Source organism: Zophobas morio, unplaced genomic scaffold (genome assembly GCF_036711695.1).
Source record: "Zophobas morio isolate AGI-343-1 ecotype UQ-CSIRO unplaced genomic scaffold, CSIRO_AGI_Zmor_V1 ptg000004l, whole genome shotgun sequence".
Lineage (NCBI taxonomy): Eukaryota > Metazoa > Arthropoda > Insecta > Coleoptera > Tenebrionidae > Zophobas > Zophobas morio.
In genome coordinates, this window is record NW_026972109.1 from 18,664,234 (window position 1) to 18,677,713 (window position 13,480).

Sequence of the window (13,480 nt, forward strand, 5' to 3'; positions counted from 1 at the left end):
GACCCCTTATATATGGTTTTTGAATTAGTTTGAAAGAATTTCGGAAATTCTTTGTCCTGTTTTTGAAGTAACTTGAAAGAATCTCGGGAACGCCTTGTGTTTTGTTTTTGAAGTAGTTTGAAAGAATCTCGGGGATCCCTTCTCTTCTTTTTGAAGCAATTTGAAAGAATCTCGGAGATTCCTTGTATGATTTTTGTCGTAGCTTGACAGAATCTCGGGCACCCATTGTATTTTGTTTTTGAAGCAATTTGAAAGAATCTTGGAGACTCCTTCTGTTTTGTTTTTGAAGTAGTTTGAAAGAATCTGTGAGATTCCTAGTTTTTTTTAAGTGATTTGAAAGAAACTCGGGACCCCTTGTGTCTGGTTTTTGAAGTAATTTGAAAGAATCTCCTGATCCTCCCTGTGTTTTGTTTCTGAAGCACGTAGTTTGAAAAATCCCGGCCGCTCTTTGTGTCTGGTTTTTGAAGTAAGTAGTCTGAAAGAATTTCGGAGACCTTTTGTGTTTTGTTTTTGAAGTAATTTGAAAGAATCTCGAGGCCTCCATGTGTCTTGTTCTGGAAGTAATTTGAGAGAATCTCGGAGTCCCCTGATCAAGGGTGGATAGGATATGCTGAACCAGTGCGGAAAAATGTAGACCGGCGCCGGAAAGGCTATCGGCACCTCTGAAAAATTCCCGATTTCCAGACGGTCAGTAACAGGTAGCTTGGGCCACACTGTTACTGAAGCAATGTCAAAAAGCATGACTGGGGTATTTGAGTCAAAACGATTTTGTGAAAATGGCAAGAAGGAGGCTTTTTTGTGACATTCAAAGGTTATCGCGTCTGACACAAAAAAATGGTTATTTCGCCTTGATATCAGATTTACAAACATGATTAAAGAAAAGCGGTCATGTAAATACTTAGATATTTGCACAAACAAAGGAAACAAATGAAGTTAAAGAAATTCCTGTAGGAATACAAGTAGTCACTGAAAATCTGGATGCGATCAACGAAGAAAGAAAATATAGCTACTTAGAAGTCCACAAAGTATTGACGTGATTAGTATAGAAGATCGAACCGACTTACGACTGAATCTGCACCGATTGAAAATAGTCCAAGAAGATGTTTCCGGAACAGAATCGAACTTCGCTTGTATGAGTGCAATCTCATGGAATCATGTACTGAATGGATACGATTCTGAAGGATGGAAAAGGGTTATAGTTAATGACAGAGAATATATCATCAAAAAGGATACTTTTAGCTTTGTAGATTGTAAAAAAGCAGCATGTAATAGACTGCCGATCTGTAATCAGAAACAAATACAAGGCGAAAGATCGATCGAAAGGAAAAAATTTCGAGTAGTCAGAAGAAGGTTCAATCAACAACCGGGAGTGGACTTCTACAAAACTTTTGGTCTTGCTGTCCGTCTAAGCACTATAAGATTATTGCTTGTCCTTTGTTTGCAATTAAATTTGAAAATTCAGCAGGTTGATATATTTATGTAAGCATATTTAAATGGCATAATTCAAGAAAAACCGAAGTTAACAGCTGAATGACAAGGCCAGAAATTTATTAAGAGAACTCAGCAGCGATAATAATGTGTGTAAGACCCTTTATGGGTTAAGGCAGGCACCAGTAGAATAAAAGACCAATCGAAGCAGGAGGACTCATCTTGATAATATAAGTATATGTATAAAATATTTTAATCGCATGCTAAAACGTATTGGTATGGAAAATTTCAATCCAGTGTTAACTCCATACAGTGGACATGAAGCTGGTGAAGAATACATTTTCAAGCAATGTAGATGAATATCCATTCTATTTTTGCATTTTCATTTAATAAAGTTTGTATTACCAAATATTGCCGTTTTGACTAATAAAACATTACCGTATCGAGTAACATTAGTAGCCAGCAAATTTCGATGAAATTTAAATAACCTGTTAAAGAGTCCTTCATAGAGTCAATGAACCTCATTTCTGTTCAAAACCAGAATTATTTGAAGAAATCAAAAAGTCATAGACTTTATTTTAGGCTACAAACATTTTGATAATATAAGACATAAATAAGTTAAGTTTTTTTATCCCGGATACATTTAATAAACAGATCTTGTTAACTATTTTTGTTTCTGATCTTTATTTGGTTTATTAAATCTTTATAGTGGAGCCTTTGTTTATCATTTTTATCTGTTGACGCACGCAGAGATTTAAAGTGCGGAACAATGTCAAAATTAAGACGCTTCTTTGTTATTAAGCCTAACAAGTTAAATGTTTTTTTATGTTTTTCATCACCAAGTGTTAGCTTGATAGGGCAAGACTTATTAGCATCAAACTTGCAAGAAAATTGATTATTAGAATCAGGATGTAACAGTTGCAGAAAATTGGAGATAGGTTCATTATCTTTACCTTTTCTGGATTCGTTATTGAGAGATGGATCTTGTTCAGGTATACCATATGAAGAGATATTATTTTTGTGTTTTTGCCAGAGACATTTTCAGTTTCTCTAAGGTTTTTTTTATTATAGCTAACAAATTTGATCTTACAACACTTCTTGAGAAGAGACAGTTTTGGCCGCATTTCCAAGAAGCACAATTCAGGGATTTTAAAACATTGTTGGAATTTGTCAACGCCAACACATTGAATGTGAAAATGATTAGTGCGGGAATTGTTAACTCCAGGAACTATATAGCAGCACTGTTGCAGATCATACAATAAATGGCCATTAAACAAAAATAATATGTTAAAATTAATACATCGCTGGACAAGTGAACAAGGTGTTATATTAAATTTACATTACACCTTTTGGTAATTGTTACCAATTAAGATTTAATCGTATAGAAACAAACAAGGTACAACATACGATTTTGTTGAAATCTTAATTCTTAATTTATCTTAACAGATTTTTTTTTTCAGGTTTACAAAAATAAGTATAAATAAATTTTTAATTGGGTAATCACACAATTCGATACCATATCAACGAATATTTTCCATTTTCGTAAGAGGGCAAAATGACTTACACATAAGATTATTTCACTAATGTCTATACAGAGGTCAACACAAAGGTTTCTGGAAAATATTGCAACATTTAATATTGAAATACGTTAATAAGCAGCAAAATTTCCGGTCATTTTTAAAATACTGTTAAAGCAACACTAAAAGATATCGCTATAAATTACAGAACTACCTATATATAATCATGATGTGTAATTTGGCGGCCATTTTGTTGTGTTAAAAAAGAAATTTTTAAACCAGTAAATACATTTTTGCCTCGTTTTAATAATTAATAATTAAATAAAACATATCAGCCAACCATTAGCTGTGTTATTATTCTGTTTTTCTTTTTCATCCCAGTGCTAATAACCTGTCAAATGAAATTAAAACCGAAGTTTTCGTACTTTTCTGTGGAAGTTTTTTTAAGACTAATCGTTTTGTGATTAGTTTTATTGTTTGTTTCCATTTCGCAACATTCTTTCTTAAATCGACGCATATTTTACCCAAGAATACAAAATTTAGATTCACAAAGTTCAAAGTTTGTTGATTGGCATTTTTGTATTGTTAATTTATCGTAAGCATATTTCTCAATCTGGGAAAGAACGTGCTCAGAACGTGCCAATAGATATTATGATTACAAAATTTTTAGCTTTTTATCTTGTTTTCGACGTATAGACTTGGTTGTAGCTTACATAAAAAAGGAGAGGCTTTCTGTTGTGCCATAGCAAAGTCCAGTAGAGTTTAGTTAGAACAAATCTAATAGTACATTTGACTACTAACATATCGCAATTTTGACAGGGCAATGAACTGACAAAGACCAATTCAAAATCGTTTACTATTTGATTATTTATTTGTTTTTAGTGGCACATGCCTGTCACTCAAGCGCAGTTATATCAAGATATATTTAAAAATAACTAATTTCACACTTAAATAAAATATAGTTTCTGCGAACGTAGACAAGAGGTCATGTCTCGAATTTTTAACAGACGTTTCCTTGTTAAATAGTTCACGAAGTCAGAATACTCTCTCCTTATTTACATACGCAAAACACTAAAATCACCTACAAAATAAAAAAGTTGCCATTTGACCCATCTACGTACGAATTTTGCAATCCGCTTATAAACAACCATTCTAAAATAAAACTTGTAGTTTCTTAAATCGCCACTAACAAATAACGAATTTCAGATAAGTGTTATCACCTGACCCTTGAATGTTTTATAATAAACCAATGAATATTCAAAGTCAGTTTAAGACAACGTATCATCAAGAGCACAAGTTGATTTGCGCTAGTATGTGTTGTATCAATCCACTCACCCGTAAAGATTAAAAGAAAAGGTAAAAATGACTGTGACCCAGTATTATTCGCATCATGAACAAAACTGTTGTAGCCGTACATGGAGTCTACATTTTTAGAGAAAATTTTCAACACGATTCGCAACAAGGATTTAATTTTTGTTAGTTCTAACCCTTTGGAGCTGAGTGTGTTTGTTGACGTGTACCACATAGAAAGTCCTGGAAATGGCTCTTGATTTTTTCGCAGGGTGTCTCGGAGGTAAAGGGTTTTCTAAGCATTTAAGTATTTTTACACCCTTTAAAATCAAGTAAACAAGTTTGAGTTACAAAAAAGAATATTTCTTTCAGGATGTGCTGGTGTGGTAGTCGGCCATCCTTTGGATACTGTCAAAGTCCTATTGCAAACACAAGATGCAAGCAATCCCAAATTTCGAGGAACAACGGATTGTATAAAAAGCCTTTTCGTGAAAGAAGGAATTAGAGGGTTGTACAAGGGGATGTCTAGCCCTTTGATGGGAGTCGCAGCCATTAACGCCATAGTTTTTGGGGTGTATGGCAACACTCAGCGCCACTTTACCAACCCAGACTCTTTAACTTCCCATTTCCTTGCTGGTGCCGCTGCTGGGCTCGCCCAAAGTTTCTTCACCAGTCCTATGGAGTTGGCAAAGTCACGACTACAAGTATCCAATGGTACCAAAGGCCCCATCGACTGCTTGAGGAAAATATACACTCATGAAGGTATTCGTGGAATCTTCAAAGGCCTCAGCATTACCATTCTTCGCGAAATCCCAGCTTTCAGTTCCTACTTCGTTACGTATGAACTATTGACCAGAAGCAGTGACAACGCACCCATCTCCACGGGGACCATGTTGGTTGCTGGTGGCCTCGCTGGTACAGTTTCATGGGTCCTCGTCTACCCAGTGGACGTGATAAAGTCTAGAATCCAGATCGATGGCTTGACGGAAACCAAATACGAGAATTCGTTACACTGCTTGAAAAAGAGTATAGCAAGCGAGGGTTATGGATTTCTGTACAGGGGTCTTTCGCCCACGATTTTACGAGCTTTTCCAGTAAATGCCGCTACTTTCGCTGTTGTTACATGGACTATACGTTTGTTGGGCGATAATGATGTGACAGGGAAGGTTAGAGATGGGGAATTGTGGGGGCGGTGTACGGATGCTGTGTATACACTTAAAGTGTCAGAGGCTGCTCCGGTTTGATAAAATACGATGGTTTTAGAAGATGTGTTTTGCTTATTTAGTGATAAATTATACGAACTGGTGTTACGTCACATGAATATGCAAAAATGAAGCGTTAGTTGTGTGTTTAGTTGACTGGGGCCGATTTGAGGAAGTGAACGTCGAACTGGCGCCGGGGAATTGTAGAGGCGTCTTCGAGACTAGCAGAACATGTTAGTGTAGATTTTTTTACAGTGAAATAAATATGGGAAAGTTAATTTTCATTTTTAGTTGAAACAGTGTCCAGTAATAATGGACAGAATTACATTAGTATTTTTAACTAATAAATAATTCAGCTTATTAACTAAAGTAATAACGAAAATGAGAAGGCGGAGATGTTTAATTGTTGTATACAAAATAAAGTGCAACAAGTTGGTAACACCGAACTAATTGATAACAAACACCAAATAACTGCCAAATTTTTAATTGCCTCTTAAAAAAGGAACAAAAATAAGTGTTCCATATGCAGTGTACAAATTCCATGGGAAAATTTTAATGATGAATGAAGTTTATTGCATTTTTAATCTTATAAAGTCTCACATTTGCAGTGCTGTCGGTTGTATTTTTATGAGAAAATTCTAACAAATATTAACTGCAAATAAACAGTTAATTTTAATCTATATGTGTGGAAACTATAATTATGAAGTAAATGTAGCAATTTGAAAACTAGTCATACTTAAAAAAAGATTAGGGCTCCATTTATAGAAAGCAAATTTAAGTTAATTAGCGATTTTAATTGAGATCCGTTGCTAGGCAACGTGCATGTTTTAACCAATCACGGGCTCATCTATATTAATAAAAATGAATCGCCGAAATGTATGTACGCTCATAACTTTAGAACGGCTGCACCGAATTGGACGATTCTTTTTTTTACGTGTTCCACGAAGTCAATCAAATGTGCGACGAACTACCTCAGGTGCAAATCGCAATGATTTATTTCATGGGTAATTCGGATACGGAAGTTGATCAGCGTTGTGCTCATAATCAACATAATAGTCAACCATTGAAGCGAGACATTGGGTGGTATGAATAAAACTGAGTAGATACTCATATTCGAAGTACGAAGTACCTACTTGCAAACATTGTATCTCCCTGGACACAAATTGAACATCTACGTGTTTTGTGAGCATTTAATCTAAAAATGAGCATCGGTGTGGCAAATGACTATTTGTCCTCATAAATAATAAATCAAATGTAATATATTTTTGTCTCCTTAAGAATACAAAGTTAACAAAGTTAGTTGAGTTACAAAAGTCTCTTTTGCTCCACGTTGGCCACCAACGAGCGATTTTCAAGATTTTTGTGAAACTTTGCTGGTTTTGAATTTGAATTTTCTGACCTCGATAGTTGATGCTCAGCAAGAACCACGGGAAGGTCTGGAGCAGATCTCGCTAGGAAAGGAGAGGGCTAGGATTTGTTAATGAGGGATAGAACGTTATACAGTACAATACAATGGAAATACAATACAGGTACCTACAATCTAACTACAATACAGAATACACTACAGATACAGATACAATTCAGATACAATACAAATGCAAAGTTAGTAGCCAGTACACCACCGGAAGAAATTGCACCAAAAATTGAAAATGTTGCAAAATGAAAACCCAAGCAAGCACACCCATGGAACTCGGAACGAAATCTATTGGTCGCAGCGCTCACACGCCCAAGGGAGAACGCAGCCGCATAAATCCAAGGCCGACTGACCTCATCCTTATAGGAGATGCGACCCAGCGTCTAAGGGCTAACAATACCCCCCCAGGCCAAAGCGTCTGACGACATGGAGAATTCAGACTCTGAACCAAAGAATGCACTGTTGCAAAATGAAAACCCAAGCAAGCACACCGATGGAACTCGGAACGAAATCTATAGGTCGCAGCGCTCACACGACCAAGGGAGAATGCAGCCGCATAGATACAGGGCCGACTGACCTCATCCTTTTAGGATGATGAACCTCATCCGTTTAGGATGATGACCCAGCGTCTAAGGGCCAACAGAACCCCCCCAGGCCAGAGCGTCTGACGACATGGAGAATTCAGTCCCGGAACCAAAGAATGCACTGTTGCAAAATTAAAACCCAAGCAAATGCACCATGAAAACAAAGCATTTGCACCACTGGAGCTAAATTGGCAAGACCCAAGTTAAGTTAGTAACACATACAATATACAGTACAAAATGCTTAAATTACAAAAGTTACAATATACAAATTTCTCCACGTTTGCCACCAAAGAGCGATGACTTTGTTCGCTCGTTGCTGTTGCCCAGCAAGAACCAAACAATACGAGGAGGTCTGGAGTGCGTCTTGCCATTAAAAGAGAGGACTAAGGTTTGATAGCATGGGTGAAGGACACCGTATTTTGTAAATTTGGACGCCGTACTTTAAAAATGATGAATACGGTATTTTGTGAATTATGAACGCAGTACTTTGTATATTCTAAAGGCGTACTTTATCAGTCCTGAATGCATGTTATTAACAACATATTTAAAAAAAAATCGGGCATTTTTGGAAAAATATCCACTTTCCTTCACAGCACTTAACAAAAAACATTTCCGCTAATATTTATTAACAATAAATTAGAAATTCGCGAACATGTGCTACTTTTAACCCAAAACGAAGCTCCAATGTTGCTGCTACCAGACCGGAATCAAAACTGAACAGAAAGGATCGAAAATGTGACCTTTTATCTGGTAGCTCACGTGACAGTGACATCATCGTACGTCACGATGAGATTGCAAAAATTATTTTTCATATTTTAGATCAGAAATTGTACATTTTCGGGGTTAATGTAACAACGTTTAAACAAACTAATTTGTTTTTACTAACCTCGTGTTCTTAGGAAAACGGATTTCGGTTTAATTATCATATATTGATAGTTATCATATTTGAAGATTATGAATTGTATTAATTATGTTTAAATTTTATTTAATTATATCGCGAAAATGTATAGCTTTAACCCACCAACTTCAATCGTTTCGAAAATTTATCCAAAATGTAAACATTGTCGACTAAACGAATCACGGAATCCGATAAATTAAAACTGAAGTCGTACTTACCCTGTTTTCGGTCCTTTTCGGAAAAATATCCATTTTCGTTCGTGTTCACAGCACTAACACAACATATTTTCCGCAATATGTATTAATAATAAACTAGAAATTCGCTAAAACGCTCCACTTTTACGCCGAAATGAAGCGACGATCTTGCCGCCATCAAACAGAAATTAAAACTGAACACAAAGGACCGAAACACGTGACTTTTATACAAGTAACTCAGGTGACATTGACGTCATCGTACGTCACGATGAGATTGCAAAATTTATTTTTCATAATTTGGCCGGGAAAATGCACATTTTCGGGGATAATTTAACATTGTTTAAACAAATTGATTTGTTTTTAATAATTTCAGGCTTGTAGGACAACGGGTTTCGGTTTAATTAACATACATTGATGCTTATCATATTTAAACATTATAAATGATATTAATTATGTTTAAAATTGATTTATTTATGTCGTGAACATGTATAGCTTTGATCAACCGATTTCAATCGTTTCGAAAATTTTCCCAAAATTTAAATATTGTTGAGTGAACGAATCACGGAATCCGATAAATTAAAACTGAACTCGAACTTACCCTGTTTTCGGTCCTTTTCGAAAAAATATCCATTTTCGTTCGTGTTCACAGTACTAATACAACACATTTTCACTAATATTTAAATATATAAATTAGGAATTCGTGAAAAGAGCCCTACTTTTAAGCCAAAACGGACTCTGATGTTGCTGCCACCAAACCGAAATCAAAACTAAACGCAGAGGACCGAAAAATGTGACCTTTTATCAGGTGGCTCACGTGACAGTGGCGTCATCGTACGTCACGATGAGATTGCAAAAATTATTTTTCATATTTTCGCTCAGAAATTGTACATGTTCGGGGTTAATTTAACAATGTTTAAACAAACTAATTTGTTTTTGCTAACCTCGTGTTCTTAGGAAAATGGTTTTCGGTTTAATTATCACATATTAATAGTTGTCATATTTAAACATTTTGAATTATATTAATTATGTCATTTCTGCAATTCTTGAGTTATTTCTAAAATAAATTGACTGATCCATACATTTTTTTGTCACTGTAAAAGCAAATCTAAAAAATATGAATGCAATGATAAATTTACGAAAATATACTGATGATATTTTGCACATTTTAGATAGGATTTATTCGGCAAAATCTTGAGATGACGTCATCAAGTTTTTGGGCTTGATAAACATATATATTTTGATTAAAAACGTACCATGTCAAACAGTAACTTCAAAACGTCTGCAATAAATCTAAAAATTTAGTTTTGGAATTCTTGATTCAATCAATAAAATAAACTGACTCAGTGATTAATTTTTTTTGAGACACCCCCTATAAGCAAAACTAAAAAATATGAATGGAATGATAAATCACAAGTATAGTCTCATCCTATTTTGGATATTTTAAAAAGGATTCATTTGGCAAAATTTTGGGCTGACGTCATCAATTTTTTGGAGGAAGTAAGTATTATTTTCAATACAAATTTATTATGCTTATCAGATGTTTAAAACATCTGCAAGATTTCAAAATTAAGTTGTAGGTGAAACGAAGTTCACGGGGTCAGCTAGTATTCTATATTTAATCTTCTGTTAAATTAATCGAGGATTAAGTATTTAATTCGCTCTGTATAAACCGGCCCTAAATCTTTTTTTATTTTTGTCCATTTGCTTTATTTTTGTCTGACTTTGACATTATTCCTTGAGTTGCACTTTGAAATTTCCTTCGAAATGTTTAAGATGTTTTTAATAATAAAAAATAACTTGGTTGTTAACAATGAACATTCATACATTTATTTTATAAAACCTACTAAAGGTAAAAGCATTATGCAGGGTATTTACTAAGCATGTGACAAAAATTCAGGGGGTTATTACTTGGGTTATTTTAATAGAATAGTGCAAACTAATGTTTTAAATGACCCCAAATATGAAAAGTCAAGGGATTTAAGTCTGAGGATAGAGTGGTTTTACTTTACTTTTATTGCCATGTATGTTCGAATCAAAACTTTTTTTAGAAAATAATTGGAGGATAAAAAAAATCTTAAAATAAACCGTGGAATTTGAATTTTTGTCGCAAGTTTAGTAAACACCCTGTATACATCACATGATGGAAAAAGTTTTCTAGCAAGGTAAAATTAAATGTTGGCATCACCAACGTGTTCCACGTTCATAATAGCTATAATGCCAAAATAATATTTAATAATTAATTTTTAATGATCCATTAGAGAACTTTTTTCGATTATGTACTGTATATACACAATATAGTAAAAAAAATGTGGGTGTGTGTTAAAAAGACACGTTTGTGCTTCTTATTACGTTTATATTATTAATTTTATATCTTCTTTTATCGCTAGTAAAATTTTTGCGTTTCTAACGTCACCACATCAGGCACAGCAACAGAAAAAACACGAAGCTTGGCCTCCACCTTTAACAAAAAAAAAGCGAGCTCACGATATTCTTTGATAATTGTATAAAAATATTTTCTTTGTAATGTTATTTACTGGTTTCTCGGTTTGGTAATTATTGATAATTTATTGTGACATTGATTTCTTACTCCGAACTTTTGATAACACCTTTACTATTCAGGTCAATTTTCAAAAAAATCATTTCATCATACGCAGAAGTCTTGCGATAGAGTCGCGAGTACGCATCTTGCACTGAATGAATACCATGATGTAGTTCAAAATGTATAATGTTATCAATAAGTTTACTGTGACATTGATTTGCCTCTTTATCTGCATCACTTCGACAGTTTGTGATTAGGTAATCCCAAAATAAAACATTTTCCATAATGTTTAAAGACAAACAAAGAATCAGCAAACAGGGAAATAATTTTTCCCATTAGGTTAACGCAGCAGGCGGTCATTAATGCCTAGAATAGTAGCACAATAAAAAAAAACAATTCTTCGAATCTTATCTTTGTATATTAATAAAATTTTATACCATATTAGTGTCATATAGGATAACAAGGCTTAATCGACGTCCTTGGTAAAGATTCCCGTCAATCAGCGACAAACAAAGAATGCCAATTCGAAATTTACGTAAATATCAGACTTATGTTTAGGAAAATATAAAGATTGATAGTAAACAAATGGGCTAAATATTAAAATTAAATAAGTAATTTCATAATGTTTGCAGACAACACAAACAAGTTATTATTCTGTTAATATACATATGAATCGTTCAGATATTCATTGCATATGTAAATTATGGTTTCATGAATTAGAGAATTTGATTTTTTAATTTTAGTTTTTAACTAAAAATGCGTCCACTAACGATATTTTTCAGCTTCAACAGCGATTTCCTCCTTATTTAAGGTTTATACAGATATTCCGGAATTAGGTATTACTGTCGTTTATTAAATCTAAGCATAAGATTTTTAAAGTTATTATTTACATTGATTCATTATAACAACAAAATTAGGTGCGGAATTTGAGAATTATTCCCAACTATGTATACAAGAACACTATTTTTGTATCTACTAAAATTTTATATTGTGATTGTAACCTGTGCAGCTTACTTTTAGTCGAAATATAGAGGTTTAATTGAGAAGAATTGAGACCTACGGAAAAAAGTGGCAAACAATATTTTTATTATAAAATCTCAACACGTTAAAGTTGGCTTTTTGTACAACGCTCAGTTAGAATACCGTGTGACTATCAATGATTGAAGCAAATTTTTGGGTTGGCAATTCTGAATTATCGGCAGCAGTGTTAGCATATTGTCAATTTTGACATGAGCGCGTCTAAAAACCAATGAGAAGATGGCAGTTACGGAATTGGCGCCGAACATTTGAATTTGACATCAGGGGTACTATCAAGAAATTTTAAATATGTGGTCAACCTGATAAATAAAATCACCAACATTAATAGTCATTCGGTATATTTGAGAAATGTGGAAGTTAAAATTATTTTGTGATCAACGTTTCATTATATAACAAAGCAAAATTCACTATTTTAGTAAAAAGATAACTTTTTAATACCAATAAATGTTGGCTCAAAAAAGTACATATAAGTCCGTCAGGTCGAATATCATGCAGCTACTGTGTTCTTACAATTTTAGGAAAATGGAGTGATCTCTTCTTGATTTGATTAATAAAATAAATTACTACATTCATTAATTTTCTTGATCGTCGTGAATAAACAAACCTAAATTAAAAGTACAACCCTTAGAATTTACAAACTTCCTATAATAAAAATTAAACTTACGGCGTTAGTCGCTTATACAGTGAAGTTTATAAAATTTATAAAGTTTGACTTCGTAGTTCATAAAATGCGGCACTCAACATTTTTTAAAAAGAATGGCGTTGAGAACGTATTTATAAAGTACGGCGTCCGTCGATTGTAGTGTGGCATTTCTCGTTTATAAAGTACAATATTAAAAGTTAACACAGTAGGAGACTTATTTAGTTTATAAAGTACGCTGTTCAAAATGTATTGGTGATTTTGGTACACACTGTTAACACGAAATTAAAAAAAATCTGGATCCTCTGGGAGAAAAAATGAAGGCGAATTCATAAACTACAAGTAAAAAGGTTATTTCCTGAAAATTAAAAAACATTTACTCTGTAACATTTTGAGATGTTTGGTTTGCGTTTCATCATCTCCACGATGTTCCTAAAATACATATATAGGTACATCCAAAATTTGAAAATATCGGTTCAGTAGTTTCCGTGATTATCTTATCTGTCTAATGAATATCGGCACAGACGACAGACAGATAGATAGACGACGGACGGACAGGCAACAGACAGTCGGAAACGTGAGCTCAAATTTTTCATACTGTAGAGATCTTGAAACGTCGAGAAAATATGAAATTAACAATTCACCTACTATCTTACGCTCGGGAAGTAAAAAATTAATTATGGCCCTAAATGTCTTTTATCAAACTTTAGGTCATCTTTATTGTAATAATTTCCAA

At 33.8% G+C, this 13,480-nt stretch overlaps 1 protein-coding gene and 1 long non-coding RNA gene across 4 annotated transcripts; both read left to right on the plus strand.

Annotated features, from left to right (window-relative positions):
• Positions 1-2,228: 2,228 nt before the first annotated feature.
• Positions 2,229-3,280, plus strand: LOC135135519 (uncharacterized). 2 transcript variants are annotated; one of them, XR_010281583.1, is made up of 3 exons: positions 2,229-2,420; positions 2,500-2,824; positions 2,875-3,280. It is a non-coding gene; the product is annotated as an uncharacterized LOC135135519 (long non-coding RNA). The 2 variants fall into 2 exon arrangements; XR_010281582.1 differs by having other exon boundaries at positions 2,889-3,280.
• A 159-nt stretch (positions 3,281-3,439) lies between these two features.
• On the plus strand, positions 3,440-5,715 carry LOC135135529 (mitochondrial basic amino acids transporter-like). 2 transcript variants are annotated; one of them, XM_064064601.1, is made up of 3 exons: positions 3,440-4,301; positions 4,355-4,518; positions 4,608-5,715. In XM_064064601.1, exons 2-3 carry the CDS (start codon positions 4,485-4,487, stop codon positions 5,477-5,479), a joined length of 906 nt encoding a protein of 301 aa, XP_063920671.1. In that variant the 5' UTR covers positions 3,440-4,301; positions 4,355-4,484; the 3' UTR covers positions 5,480-5,715. The 2 variants fall into 2 exon arrangements, with proteins under 2 accessions (XP_063920671.1, XP_063920681.1); XM_064064611.1 differs by having other exon boundaries at positions 3,440-4,518.
• Positions 5,716-13,480: the final 7,765 nt, after the last annotated feature.

Coding starts and splice junctions, on each gene's coding strand:
- LOC135135529 (XM_064064611.1), top strand. CDS start 4,485: ATGGCTCTTGATTTTTTCGCAGGGTGTCTCGGAG. Junction 4,519..4,607: donor TTTCGCAGGGTGTCTCGGAG/GTAAAGGGTTTT, acceptor TATTTCTTTCAG/GATGTGCTGGTGTGGTAGTC.